This window comes from Gymnogyps californianus, chromosome 12 (assembly GCF_018139145.2).
Source record: "Gymnogyps californianus isolate 813 chromosome 12, ASM1813914v2, whole genome shotgun sequence".
NCBI classification, from domain to species: Eukaryota; Metazoa; Chordata; class Aves; order Accipitriformes; family Cathartidae; genus Gymnogyps; species Gymnogyps californianus.
In genome coordinates, this window is record NC_059482.1 from 1707180 (window position 1) to 1721552 (window position 14373).

The following is a 14373-nucleotide window of genomic DNA, read 5'->3' on the forward strand; positions in this document are numbered from 1 at the left end:
GATCAACCCCAAAACACAGATCTGGGGGAGGGCGAGCTTTGCTGGGGCTGCTGGAACTGCTGCTTCGCTGCTGGACGTTGCTGGTGTTGGACCTGTTGCCCTGTGATGGAGGCCATTGCGGGAGCACAGGCAGAGCTGGGAGCCGATCGAGCCCGCCTGCTCTTGGATGGAGAGTGCTGCCCATAGAATATAGACAGAGCTATACTGGCCTTTCTGGTACAAATCTTTACGCTCACTGTACAATGCAAACCTTCTAAGTGCATTTGGCTGCGGTGCTGATCCTGTGCATGGTCAGTAATGTTAGCACACTTATCAGCTGCCAGAATATTCTCCAGAATAACATGTCATCACATAAGCTCAAACAGTAATGCTGTATTCTTGTGCTAGAAATGCCGCAGGCCCCAAGGAGAAGCCCTCAGCTCTCCACATTGAACCAAGGGCTTTAATGCTGGTTTTTGTGTGTCCCCCAGGCGTGCTCTGTGCGCTCCCCTGCATCCCGCTTCTGCTCAGGATTAGGAAACCCTTCCCCAATGATGGGGGTGGTTGTGTTTGGAAATCCTTGGGTTCCCCCACCCCAGCCTGCCTTCCCCCTGTGCTCACCACCGGGCGCATCCCCAGCCGCACACAAGCGTTGGCTCCGGTTTTCACGTGAATTGGTTGCAGATTTGGCACCACGCAGCAGCCTTGGTTGGCCTTGCTCTTCTCTGGTGGTGTTTCAGCTTTTTAGCTTGGCAGAGGCTGCTTTCTGCAAGATGCTAAACCCTGATGCTGGAAACCCACGGTGGAAAGGAGAGGACAAGTGCTGCGTGAGGCTGGTGCAGGACTTTGGGGGGTTGGGTGAACGCAGTCTGGGGAAGGCTCTTGTTAATCTGGTCTCTTCTTTTTCTAGGATAAAGATAAAGTTTCTCTAACCAAGACTCCAAAGTTGGACCGGAGCGATGGCGGCAAAGAGGTGAAAGAGCGAGCGACCAAACGGAAGTTGCCTTTCACTGTTGGAACAAATGGAGATCAAAAAGACTCGGATACAGGTACAGAAATGACATACTCCACCCTCAAAACGTGAGTGCTGGGGCTGGTGGGGAGCGCACAGTATCCGATATACAGGCACTCTGTACTGAAGAGCTGTATCAAATTTCCTGTATTTGTTAACTGAAGGAAGAAGCATGTGGACAAGAGGATAACTGCTGTGGTATGCACGTATACATCTGGAGCTGAGTGGATTAAGGCCCTTATGTTCTTAGTAATACATTTAACTGGACCAAGAGATGGCTCTGTGAGGAGGCACCCCTTCCTTTGGCTGGTGGTCCATTCTCCTCCGTTCCTAACTAGTCCAGTTCATGAACTGCAGCTTAGACAAGCCGAGAAGCAGTACTGGGCCTGCTAGTAAGAACTTGGAAAATAAGAGAATAAAGCTGAGTACTCTTTAAAAGAAAAACAACAAGCAGTTAAAAAATGAGCTTGCATGCATCTGCCTAAAGTAAACCTGATACGTATGTGTATGTCTATGTAAATATACATGTATACCTCTCTAGCCATATTTTGTTGTTTTGGGGCTTTAAACTTTTAGCACTTCACTATCTTAAAGCTGAAAAATTATTTCCAATTGGTGTGTGCACAGGCATCGTCAAACACATGTAAAACTGCCTGGAGGTCATACTGATGGGCTGGAGGTGTGACTTGGTGATGTCTGGGCCTGTTTGAGTGTTTAGGTCGGCTCTTTGGGGCTGGTGCGGGTGGTCCTCAGGAGCATAAGGACATTAAGGTGACCTGGTTGCCCCTGTTCTTGGCACTGCCAAGGTTGCTTCGGTGGTTGCAGCATGACTGAGCAACGTGTCCTCAATACACGCCTGGTTTCTGGGAAGCGTTGGTGCTGCTGTGGGTATTTCGGCTTGGCTGTGTCGTGGTCGGGCAGGTCACATCTTGTGACAGAAGAGTGACTGGTACACGTGGCTCTTGCATGCCGTGGCCCCACGTAGCTGCAGAGAATGAATTGCTTTGTAAAGCAATTAGGAAGAGCTGTTGCAAAGCTTTGACATGGAGTAAATAATGCTATTTGGTTGAAAGGGGCTTAGCTATGGCTTTATGGGCAGAGGTTTGCATAGGTCCTTTCTGTACATTTCTAGGAAATCTGCACTTGGAAATAGTTCTGGTCAGGTAAGGATCACAAATTGTGCAAAGAGATAAAACAGACCAGAAGTTGGGAATATGCTTAAAAATGGTAAAAAAGATGTGTTTGCTGTTACTCTCCGGTGAGCGGGTGAGGTGGTCTGACGCGGGATGCAGTGCATCAGCCTACGTGAGCTGTCAGCCGGTCTCCTCTGGTTCCGAAGCTGGGAGGGCAGATTTTAAAAGGTCACGAGTGCCGCCTGGGTCACACAGCCACCATGGGCTGTTTCGCAGGCGAGGACGTGCGGTGGCATGTCCTGGGACGGGCCCGGCATTTCTGTGGGTTTCTGTGCGCCGAATGGTAATTTTCGCAGTTGCTGAACAACCTGTCCGGAGAGAAACTTTCAAAACATTAATTCATTTCGTTAAACGACAGCTCGTACAGATGGCCGTTTGCAGGGCTGAAGTGTCGTTTTTGCGTTCGTGGTGTGCAGATGGGCGAGTGCATCGCAGAATGAATAAATCAAGGTTTGCAGTTGGGGGAGAAAGGGTGGCTGCCGGCCGTCGGGGAGCAGATGGGGTTACAGCCCGACGTGGGTGATCTTCACTCACTCTCCAAACAGGCGGGCTGGGGAGTGCTTTGGCAGGGTTCGTGGTGCTGTAGTGTCTCACTTGAATAAATTAAGAGGTGTCACCTTTGGAGGGAGGATGGCCGGGGCAAGGCAAAGCTGATTAGCCAGAGCCATAGCTTCTGCTTTTTGTCAAGGGTTTTTCTGCCACATTCAATACTTGGTTGAGAATTTAAACCCGAACTCGCTTCAGGGCTGTCTGACCCTCGTGACAGCTAAAATGTCATGGTAGGGCTCCACCAGCTCGCTTTCCATGTCCCCTAGGAGCAGTTATCTGCTTTTCAGAGGGCTCTGGTCTCTCTCTGGCTGTAGAGATGTTAGAAATGTTTCTGCTGGCGGCAACGAGAAGGAAACCAAATTACAAAGAGAGCAGCAGGGTAGGGAGAGCAGAGTGCTGCTGGGGGAGAGGCTGTGGCTGCTGGGGGAGAGGCTGTAGCTGCTGCAGGGTGCAGAGGAGCAGCAGCGCAGCCCATGAGACACCCCTGCCCATCGGCTCCCGCGTTACCCCTCTGCTTTCAGCAGGCGTGTGACTCTCTCTGCTTGGGCACGTCTTCCCCTTCCTCTTCAGAGCTCATCCTTCCTGGGGAAGCGGGTGTGCAAGCAGCAGGGCCGAGCCGAGGGGCAGCAGCAGCCCAGCTCCCTGCCTGCACGCAGGACAGCCGGAGACCCGGAGGTGGTCGTTGTGCTGAAAGATGCATTTAAAGACAAAGTGGGCTCGACAAACGCTCAAAGGTGTAGGCGAGTCTCTAGCAACCTATTTGGTGGAGACTGAAGAGAGGAAGTGACTCAGCCGCTGGGGAGGAGATAGCAGCAGGGAGCTGCAGATAAACGCGCAGAGAGTCAGACTGATACTTAGCCGGAGCCTGTTTCTCTTCTCTGAGATCTTTTTACTCCAGGAATCAGACGCTTGAGATGGGAAAAGACTTACTGGCACCGTGCTCCCCTCTTGCACCACCCTGTTTGCAACCGTGGGGCGTTTCAAGCCCTTCTGTTCCTTGGCCTGGCTCGAGGCCGGCTTCTGTTTAGCAGGTAGAGGCGTGTTTGTAGGTGCACAAAAGTTGCCCGCGTCATACGGGGGCGGAGGGGTGCCCCCGAGCCTGTGCACGTGTAATCAGCGTGGCACTCGTCTAACGACACACCTCTGGCAGTGCGTGCTCAAGCGTGCGTGGCTAGCAGGCTGCCGGAGGACGGGCTTTTGTCTCGAACAAAGGGGCTGCAGTGCACCCACCCCGCAGCCCCCGCTACCTCCTCGCTGCCCGGGCAGAAACGCCGCTTGCCTGCATCCCCGGAGGAGGGGGGAGGCTGCTTTTTCTTGTTCTGTTCCTAAACTTTGATTTCAGCTCTCGTGAGAAATGGGATTGCAACATCGGTGTTTGCCGTGCCAGTTGCGGAGTTGACCTTAGATGATTTATATAACGCAGTCGTGCTTCCTGGGCTGCTGTACACAGGCTGTCGTGTGTGTTTGAGGGTAGTTTTGCTAGGATATTCCACAGCCACGTGGAATTTAGCTGTAAGGATGTGGGAGCCGGGAGCTAGGAGAGCTTTCTTTTTGCCTGTGGTGGGATATTTTTTCCCCTCTTCAAATGTTTAAACAATAGCGTGAGTCCTCATCCTGATTTGTTGCAGTGACTCATTTTCCTTAGCACAGTGTATCTGTTGCCTTTTTTCCCGAATAGCTCTGGCTCAGCTTGACGTATGTACACTGTATGTGGTGCAAGAAAGCATCTGCGATGGGTTTACCTTGCCATCAAAGGGCAGTGAAGCCCACCCCGGCGGGGTGTTCGGCAGCAGCCGGGTGCTGCAGCGCACTTGCCTGTCGGAGCCTTCCTGTGTTTGCAAGACGTGCTGCGAGCGGAGGGTGCGGGCTGTTGGTGTGCCAGCCTGTGCCAGGACAGCCGGTGAGAGCCCACGTGCGTTATTGCCTCTGTTTGCCTCCTCGGTGCGTGGGTGGCACCGTCCCCTCGCCGGCAGGTTGCAAACGTTAACCTACATCTCCCGCGTGCTCGCAGCGCTTACCCTGAGCACCGGTGCCTCCCTGGATGGCTTTTCCATTTGCACTTAGGTGTTCCCAAGAGAAGCGTGTGTTTTTTGGGGGCAGAGGTCTGCCCTGGTCCTTCGTTCGTGCTGGAGTGGGGCAGCTCACCTGCCCTTCCTTTAACCCTGCTCTTGCAGCCCACTCCTTGAGTTGGCTTGGGAGCGTGCGCTGCTGGCAGAGTGCTGATGTGTTCAGAAAGCGAGCAAGTAAGCGATTTCGTTCTTGATCTGTTTTTATTTGCAGCAGCCCGCCCCCAGCGCAGCGTGCCTTTACTGCGCCCTGATCCTGAGCAAGCGCTCCCAGCACCGCACGGGGTTTGTTCCCGTACGGAGACGGGCTTGGCGTGGGCTCCTGGAGGTGCTGCTGGCCAGCACTGTTTTAAAGTGTATCGTTTGGGTACAGTAGGTTCAATGCTAAATCTTTTAAAATTATCTCCTTCAAAATGGTTTCTAGAGCAACAATTCTGGCTCTCGGGTTCCTCAGAGTTAACTAAATAAACTGTCTTTAGGAAAAAAAAATTGCATAAAGCTGTGAGCCTCCAGACTGTGCATGTTACAGATCCAGCACTGTGGGAGCAGCATCTCTCTGCCCGAGATTTCTCCTCCTGCCTTCTCCTTTCACTCGTGCGGCATCTCCCCGCATCCACAGACGTTGCCGAGAGCCTATGTGCTGCCTGGCAGCCGCCGAACAAGTAAAGCCAGCTTTTTCCCCAGCGATTTCACCGGCTTGCGAGGCTTTGTGCAGCTCCTCGTTTGTGTGCTGCACTGAAAGGAGGTTAGGTGTTTAAAAAAAAAACAGAAATATTAGAACGTCGTAATACTAAGAAGCACGCAGAGGAGCGTCCTGCAGAGATGGCAGGGAAGAAGGGGACAGTCCTGCTGGGAAGCCACCTGCGGGGAGGTGGTGGGAGAGGTGGGCACGGGCGGCTGGCGCAGAGCGGGGCGCAGCGACGCTCCTCCCGGCGCTGGTGCCTGCGGCGCTGAGCCGTGGCTGAGTCATGGGCTGACTCAACGGCACCAGACAGCCGACGTGGGGCCGGGCGCTCCCCGCCTCCCGCGCAGGCTGCAGAGCGGATGGCAGCACCGTGGCTTCGCACGGGCGGGTTTTTTTACTGCTCTGTGTCGTGCATACCGGATCAGGTAGTGCCGCTCGAAGGTCAGCTGTGAAATGCACAGTCCAGAGTGCAAAATTCGTTATATCCACTCCGACTGCGGACAGTTTCTTTAGCTGGATGTCAGGCTGTCACTTGAGTCCCTTGGCTCGAGGTGGAGCTGTGGTTTCCAGGCCTTTAGTCATCATCGGGGAGAGTTCGGACTTAATACAAATCTCCGAGCACTGTGAGTTAATTTTGGCCTCCGAGAGCTCTCCCTGGAAGCTGGAAAGGCCCGAGCAAGGCTGGGTCAAAACTGCGGGTTCACAGTAGTGCTGGGTGCCCCGTTACTTCCTTGGGTGCAGAAGGTCTGTCTCCTCTCAGGATTCACTTGGGAGAAGTGAGGAGTACGCTGGAGTTTATTTTGCCTTTGCAGGGTTGCTGCTGTTTTTTTCTTGCCTCCAGCCCCTCGACTTCCACTGCTGCTCCTCTGGCTTGTGCGAAATCTCGAGGACTGATTTTGTCTGTGTTTGGTGGCAAGATCAGTGCATGTAAGAGAGAAGCTCAGTTTTGTCCAGATCGTGTCCAAACCCTGCCATTGCTAGATAATACACAGGCTTAAATAAATCTACTGTTAAAAGCAGAGGCACTGGAGCCGTCCTGTGCTCCTGCTCACTGCCATGGCCATGTCGAGCTAGCACAGCGTCTGCGAGAGCATCTGCAGATGGGGTGCCCAGCCCTCACCTCAGCAGCTTTAGTCCACAACCAAACGCCTCACTTGTATAACGTTCCCCAAGTGCCAGAGAAATCCTAATTTTTAAGTGTTTTGTCACAGAGACTTTTCGCATCTCTGGCAGCTCTTGAGCCGAGTGCTTTGCAAACCTGAACTCTCCCTACAGCCTCCCCGAGGAGGGGGCAAGGGGAGCAGGGGGAGGCAGGAGAGGTTTGCATGCATCTGAGAGTGCTGCAGAAGACGGTCTTCGGTGGGTTGGATGCCATTTAAACCCAGTGAGTGGTAACCTGAAAGCTGGAGCCCTCGGGTCCAGCGCTGATGGCGAGCTGCCTCCTCCTCCATCAGCCCGGCAGTGGCTCGCAGCCAAGCGGGAGCCCGGTTTTTCCCCTGCCGCCCCGGCGGCACTGCCTCTGACCCGAGCATTGCCGTTTCCAGTCCTCGGCTGGGATGGGAGGGGTGATCGGTGTGTGGTTTAGCAGCATTGTGGCTTCGGGTCATGGGATTTCTCAGCATCGCTTGATATTTTTGTTGTTGTTGTTGTTGTTGCTACAGTTATTTGAGTTGAACCAAATGTCACGGCAGGCTGTGCTGCCGTGGCGGGGCAGGCAGTGGTGGCGATGCCGATGCAGGGCACAGAGCAGGAGGAGGCTTCTGTTCTGGAGATGGAGAACAGCAGCTTCCCATGCCGTCAGAAATAACAACGGCATCATCTGCGTGTGTTGTGGTCCCATGGCATTTGATGGTCATCTCAACTCGGGTGAGCAGGGAGACGTGGCTCGGGAGGAAAAAAGGAGAATGTGGCCTGAGAGCCTGGCAGGCCCCACAGCTGAAATGTAAAAGTCCTTAAGCTGTTTCTGTCTCCTGCTTAAAAAAAGAAAAAAATAAAAGCAATATCATGCTTTTAAGTTACACCTTAAGTTTTAAGGTGTAAGCGGGGCCAGGGCAGTGTCCAGCCAGTCAGGTCCCTGACTTGGGATGTCCGGCAGCTTCCTTGCCCCCACCCTGAGCTCTCTTCCTGACCAGGCAGAAGGTTTCTGAGGTTTTGTGTTGCTGACCCCACGATTTATTTAGACCCCGTGATACATTTATTTAGCAAGCAGCCGTACCCTCGGAGCAGCTACTGCTGAAGGTGCCGTGGGTGCCCCTGCCCCTCTGCAGAGCACCTGAGCGCTCGCCCCGAGGCTCCACCTTGGCACAGGAGGGTTTTGCTTTTTGGGGAAGAGGGGAGAGACAAAACCCCAGCCAGCCCTCCGAGCTGATCTGTGCACACCAACCTTTCCCTGGCTCCGGAGGGCTGTCTGGGAGCCCAGGGCCGAGCCCAGGGGCTCATACCCGCCTGGGGAGGTGCTGCTGGTGGACCGAGCTTAGTGTGAGTATGGTCAGCAGGAGCTGGCCTCAGAGCTTAAAACTTCTGCTGCTTCGCAGCCTCCTTCGTGCTAATCCCCCGAGTATGTTATGTGACGCTAATTACTAGGTTAGAAAACGCTTGATGAATCAGATGACCTAAACCATCGTCCTCTCCTGGAGCTGGCTCTTGGATTGCCTAATGCCTGTGAGTGTTTTGAGCGACATTGCATGGGAACGGGCTCGTTAGTCACAAGTTGCGAGGCTGGCGAGGGAATCCGTGAGAAGCAAATTGCTGGCTTATTAAAAAATGCATCTGCGTACGAAACTCTTATTTGTGCGTGTTTTCTGTCGCTGGCTTCGGTCTGATGTGTGCAGCTGGGGGACTCTAATGGGCTGTGCTGCATTGGGTCTTTCTTTGGTTGTATAATTTCAGTCCTTTTACTAAAATAGTCAAGAAACTGTTCTCACCTAGCAACCAGGGAGAGAGTGAATGTCAGAGCTTCTCCGTTTCTAGCTGGGCTCCATAATGCCGGTACAGTGTGGATAGACTGGCAAACACCAGCCTTCAGATCACCCTTAGAAACTCCCCGTGTGCATCAGCCATCTGGGAAGTGCTGTGCGGAAAAGCAGGTCGTTTTATGATGGGAGCTGCCATAAATCTCCCTCCTCCCCCCCGCATCACCTCCTTAACATGCAGAGTGAGAGGTTGCAGTGTGCTGTGTCTCTGTGAACCAAAAATCTATCAATGATGGCTTTTTCCTTAATACAAGAGCTTTTATCAGCGCTGTCTGCAGGGTGTCCTGCCCCCGGCTCCCAGGAGGGGAGGGCTGGCCGGGCGGCTGTGCGGAGCCTTCCTCCCCCGTCCTCCCTCCTCCGGCTCTTTCTGTTTCGTGGGAAATGAAAGGTCTGGACCTGAAAATTGGTCTCTCTCGGAATTATTCACGTTTAACATGGAGATTGTTGTTTCTGATAAAGCCTCTCAGTTCCTCTCCCAGCAGTTTGTTAGCCAGTGGCCACTCTGGTGAGAAGATGCATTTACACATTTCTGCACAACTGTGTTGTCTATCCTACAAGTCTAGGGAAATTGCCTGGGTTTGGATCGCAGGCTATCACACAGCATTAAACCTCTCTAGCTGAATTATGCTTTTAAAAATACTGCAGCCATGGGCGTCAGGGCCTGCGGATCCCCTGTCCCTGGGGAGCCGGGGTGAGCGGTGAGGACGGTGGGCTCAGCTCCACGCACAGTGTGACCTGACGCGGTTATAAACAGGCTTGTTCCTCCCACCGGCACCTCTCCTCCGCTCCTGACTGTCGAAGCCGACGTCTCTGCCATCCTTTCAGGTTAGCTGTGCAGGATGAGTCTCTGGCTCTGGACCCTCTCCATCCTTCAGGTTAGGAAACAGCTCAGTGCTGTACGGGAGCGGCTCAGGGCACCTTCCTTGCCGTTCTGCTGAAGCAGACCCTGCTACAGCTTTTCCTCTCGTTTTCCTCCTCGGTTTCCTTTTTGGCACCTGCTTTCACTTGGCTGATTAGCCAGACATCATCTCCCGTCTCCCGTCTCTGCCCCCCAGTCCGTTTGTACTCCAGGCTCTGCAGCGTGTCCATGAACTCCTGGTGCAAAGCGTGCCTCCTCCCTGCATTGGCCCTCAGGTGCAGCTCTCCGGCCCGAGTGCCATGTTCCTCTGCTTTATGGTGGTCTCCGTGCGGTCATGCCAGTCCTGTTTGCCCTTCTCGCTGTGCTCTTCACAGCCTCGTGTTCGCCTGGCTTCTGTCCTGCTCCCCTGCTGCCCTCTCTTGTTTATCTGCCCGTGCCGTTGTGCTGCTTCCCATTTCACGCCGCTGCTGCGCTTAACCTGCTGCTGCGCTTAACCTGCTGCTGCTGTCCTCCCCGCGCCCCTGCAGCGCTGCCGCCTCGAAGCCTTCCCCTCGGCACCGTCCTGTGTGCTTGTCCTTAAATTCCAGGGTGCCCGCGGAGCCTTGGGACGTGGTTGTATCATGCTGCTGTAAACGTTTCGACACACCGTCAGTCGTCTTCAGCACGCGTTGGTCTACATCTGCAGATGCCCTGCGAGCATGTGTAAGCATCCGCACGCTGGGGCTCCGGGCTGCCCGCGCTCAGGTTAAACCTGCTTTTCCCCTGGTTTGAGCTGACATGCTCCAAAACGTTTTATGCCCTACAACTTCTGCAGTAAAAATGAGTCACTCTTACGGATTCTAGGCTGTGGATGGGGAAAGCAGAGGCTTGTGCGGTCTCTCGGGGGTGCAATGCAGTCTCTATTGCTGTCTGTGCTGTTCTAATTTATTCTTATTGATCTTTTGTTTGTGTGCTTGCTCGGCAAATAAACTGTTGAAAATCCCGACTCATCGGTGAGCCAACAGTCAGTTTCTCCGTGCAGCGCTGAGATGTTCAGCGTGAGCTGCTTATTTGGAAATGGTATTTTTCCTCAGGGTACCACCTTATATGCGTGTGTTGTCATGTCGGAGCAGTTTAAACAGATGCTTTTTGCATTACAGGGCACGACGCGTTCATGGGGAGCGAGGAGCTGTGCTGCTCAGCCGCAACTCTGGGTTGGAGCTCCTGTCCTCACAACCTGCCAGCATCTCACACTGCGTGTTCGAGAACTCTCTGAAAGATTTTCCATCGCCACCCTTTTCTCTTTCCTTCCCTGCCTCTCTTCCCTCTCCCGTTTCGGCTAGGGCCGGGGGTTCGGCCTGCGTGGTGCTGCCCTGCACGCAGAGCCAGCCCAACAGCACTGAATGCCTCTGTGCAAAGCAGCGCCTGCCCTGGGACCTCTGCGGAGCTGCCGATGGGCTTCCAGCAGCCCCGGATTTGTGCTCCCTGTTGCAGCAGCGCGAGCGTCGCATGACCTGGAGTCTAATTTGGGCATGAGAACTACGCTAATGCTCAAACCCCTTTGTCCTGGGAACCTGCTCCTGTTCTGCCTTTCGCGAGCCTCTCGGGTGTAGTGTGATGAAAGGAAGGCGAAGCAGTTCCCTGGCTGTGTTCGGCAGCCGCAGCTCTGCTCAGATCCTGCTTTCCCCTTTAAGCTTGTGCGTGCGGTTCCTGCTAGCGTCAGCGTGAGGGAAGAGCCGAGCAGGATCCCCAAATTAAACCACGGCAGTGCCAGGCTGAAGCTTTGCTCTGTAGGTTTGCAGAAGGCTGAAGCAAGCAGCAAACGAGCTGCTTTAAAAATAGCTAGATGGAGGTGTGGCTCGTCCCCGGGCGGGCACACAGTGCATCGCTGGCTTGCTGTGGTCTTCCTTCCCGCTGGAATCAGCGTGCACGGTCCAGCCACCATCTCTGGTGATCAGCAGTGAGATAACTGTGGCAGGGGGGCTCCTTGCCTGCGCACCCTCTTGCACCTCTGGTTTTTGTGCTTCTATGCAGGGACTGGCATGTGTACAGCCTTGCTAAAGGGGTTTTAGTGTAAAATAACCTTTATTCCTGTTTGCTGAGGTATTTACCCACTGCGAGTGTTTCTCTTAATTTGCTCCATGTTGCTGCAAGGTGTTACAGAAAAGCATTTAATTAGAGGAGAAGGAGCGGCCTGCAGGAACCGGTGGCACTCGATGCCGTTGAGCGGAGATCTTCGTGCAGGTGCCCCTTTTAAATCTGCTGAAAACCAGATTCTGAGTAAAGTCTTCTGGATTGAAATAAAACACATTTGCAGCTCTGTTAGCCGGGGAAGCCAGCCCAGAGCCTTCCCGGCACTTCACTCACGCGAGGCCGAGCAGGACCCTGCTGGGTGCTTCTGCTGAGGCTGAGCATGGGAAGCAGAGCTGCCAGCAGCACGGCACGGCACGCATCCGCTGGGAGCAGCTCCTTCTCCGTCCTTCCTGCTCACGTTTCAGACCCTCTCAGAGGCTTTGCTTCTGCCCGAGTGTCATGCCGTGCAAGGAGCCTGGGGCTGCCGTGCTGCCTGCACCTGGGTGCCGGCTCTGGGAGCCATCGGATGCCTGGCACAGCCCAGCCCTGCCCTGCTCCTTATGCAACCGGCGCAGGAAGCGCAGCCGGCAACCTACTTCCCCCCGAACGCTTAAACAAGTCGGATTAACCTCTGCGCTGCGGCGGCCAGCAGACAACCACGTAATTGCCAAGGGGATAGTCCTGCGTTTCTCTGCTGCCTTCCACCGGGGAGGCCTTGGGGGAACGGGTGAGCGAGGCCCCGGCACCGGAGGGAGAAATCCCCTTACTGCCGGGCAGAAGGAGGCACTGAGGAGCGAAGCGCTGTGGTCACGCAGCGCGTGAGCAGGACTAGATGTGATCCTCCAGCACCGGGGACCTGTGCAGCGCCGGGCGATGCCGCCTTCCCGCAGGGAAGCACGTGCGAGCCCGAGTCCTCGGCTGCCTCTGCCGACCCTCGCTGCCTCACCATGGCGAGCAAGAACGCGGCAGTCGCTTTCCAATTTATTTTTATCTTGTTGATCACATGCTTTTTAATGTTAAATGTTCTGTGGAGGAGGAAATTTCTGCAACTGCAGAATTAATAGGAGTTTAGGGGGTTTCGGTTGAACTTGGTAATCAATTTTTGCAAATCACAGGCTCATGCTGACAACCTGCAGCAGCCGAGTAATACTAATGAAAATGTTCCCATTCTAATTGCGGCTCCCTCCGCACGTACACACGGAGCAGCCCTCTACCACATACAAGCCTTGGGCGTCGCTTGTACTTCAAAGACGCTGCCCGGTGGCACTGGCCGAGGTGTGACCCTCTCGAGCATCTTTGTGCCTCGCTTTGCGGCACGGCTGGATGCAGCCAGGAGCTGCCTGCTGAGCCGGGGCGTGCGGAGAAGCCAGGCCTGGCCGAACAGGATTTAACAAGCCTGCTTTGAACGGCAGCTCTGGAGCCTAACGAGGAGCAGGAAGGTGCTGCGTATGCAGCTCAGGTGTCCCCGTGCTCGGGGCGAGTGTCCCTGGCGGGATGCGCTGCTCCGCGGCATGGCTTCTGGAACTGCCCGGGCTAAATTGTTTTCTTACCGTAAGCATGTTGAGTTTAATTTTATTTTAAGCCATTAAAAAACTATCCACTTTCCTGTGATCTAATTTCATCTTCTAGCTCTGTTACGGCTGCCAGGGTGACCGAAATGTGGCTTTGGAGAATTAGACCGGGATTCTCCTTCAATGCACAGACGTGTTTCCAGGGCTTGTATTTCAAGAGGGGTGGCTTGTGCTGTCTGGTTGGAGAGGTTCCCTGGTACGGAGTTGTTATTTCTTAAACGTACAGGATCCCAGGTGCAGAGGATCGATGGAAATCGTCTGCTCTGGATGAGACCTTTGCAGCAGCAGAGCAGCAGAGGATGGCACCTTTGTGCACGGTGCAGGGAAAAGGTTTTCAGAGCTGCTTGCTCTTCAGCCGAGGGAGTGTAGGAGATGCAAGCGGCATGAATAGAGCTGGAGCAGTGGAGACATCCCCACACGCTGCTGCCCTCGTCTGCCGGAGACTTTTATTCTGCTGGCAGTTTGGTGAATGAACAAGGAAACCTGTGCTTCGGCGCAAAGTCCGGTGATTGAGTTTAAACCCGTCCGTTGGTGGTTTCGCCTGACCCGCTGGACTTTGCGCAGAGGCAGAGCAGGCTCTGTCCTGCTGGTGGCTGCGTGCCAGCGACCCGCATTGAATTTGACAAAATGACAAATACGACTGGATGAACAGAGCGTGGTTCGAGGTTGCAGGATTTGCCTTTCCTCGGGCTGCCGGACCCTGCCCCGGCACAGGGCTGGTGGTAGGGAAGAGACTGGATGCAGCTAGTCCGTTAAGCTTGCATCTGTGTGATCCGTTGCAAATCTTCTGGGACCTCTACATCTCCCCACACACTTTTGACTCCCAGTTTCAGGGCGCTGGAGCTGGGGACTGGGCAGACACTGGGTGGTTACTTGGTGGGGTTTCCCCTCCCTGGCTGCTGGGAATTGAAGCCCTGTTTCTTGGAGAGCGTTATCAGAGATTTACTTGTTTGCAAACCTCCTTGTATCATCCCTGTAACGCTTTCTGGGATTCTCAAAATATCTTCAGCAAAACAATAAGCATGTTTAGAGTCAAACGTTTGAATAGAAGAGAACCCTTGCCTATGCTGCCGTGCTGGAAGACTTGGCGTACCGTATCAGCAGCGTAGCCAGCCCATGTGAAAGTGCTCCAGGTCGCAGCGTTCTTCTTTGAGGGGAGCAGGTACTTGCAGGCTTGCTGTGATAAATAACCCCCTCGATTCCTCTGTGTCTTCTGGCAGCATGCTGGCGAGTACCAGTCCCTGCTGGGGCTGAGCCCGGCAGCACCCGGGGGCTGGTGGCTGTGTGAGTCAAAACTCCTTTTCATTAAAAAGATTTTTACTTTGTGCTTCAAAGTCACAGGCGGGATTTGCTCTCTTGAAAAGCAAGTGCGATCGGTTTGAGAACAGAGTTTCTGTTGATGCGGGAGGTTTTGAACAGCTCATCTGTACGCAGT

At 54.2% G+C, this 14373-nt stretch overlaps 1 protein-coding gene across 1 annotated transcript in view; it reads left to right on the forward strand.

Moving 5' to 3' along the window:
• The window catches only part of ANKRD11 (ankyrin repeat domain containing 11), a 152569-nt gene that overhangs the window by 120241 nt on the left and 17955 nt on the right, over window positions 1–14373 (forward strand). The window contains exon 4 of the mRNA XM_050904046.1: window positions 890–1028. Within this exon, the coding sequence (XP_050760003.1) occupies window positions 890–1028 (139 nt within the window). The remainder of the gene's footprint in view (window positions 1–889; window positions 1029–14373) is intronic.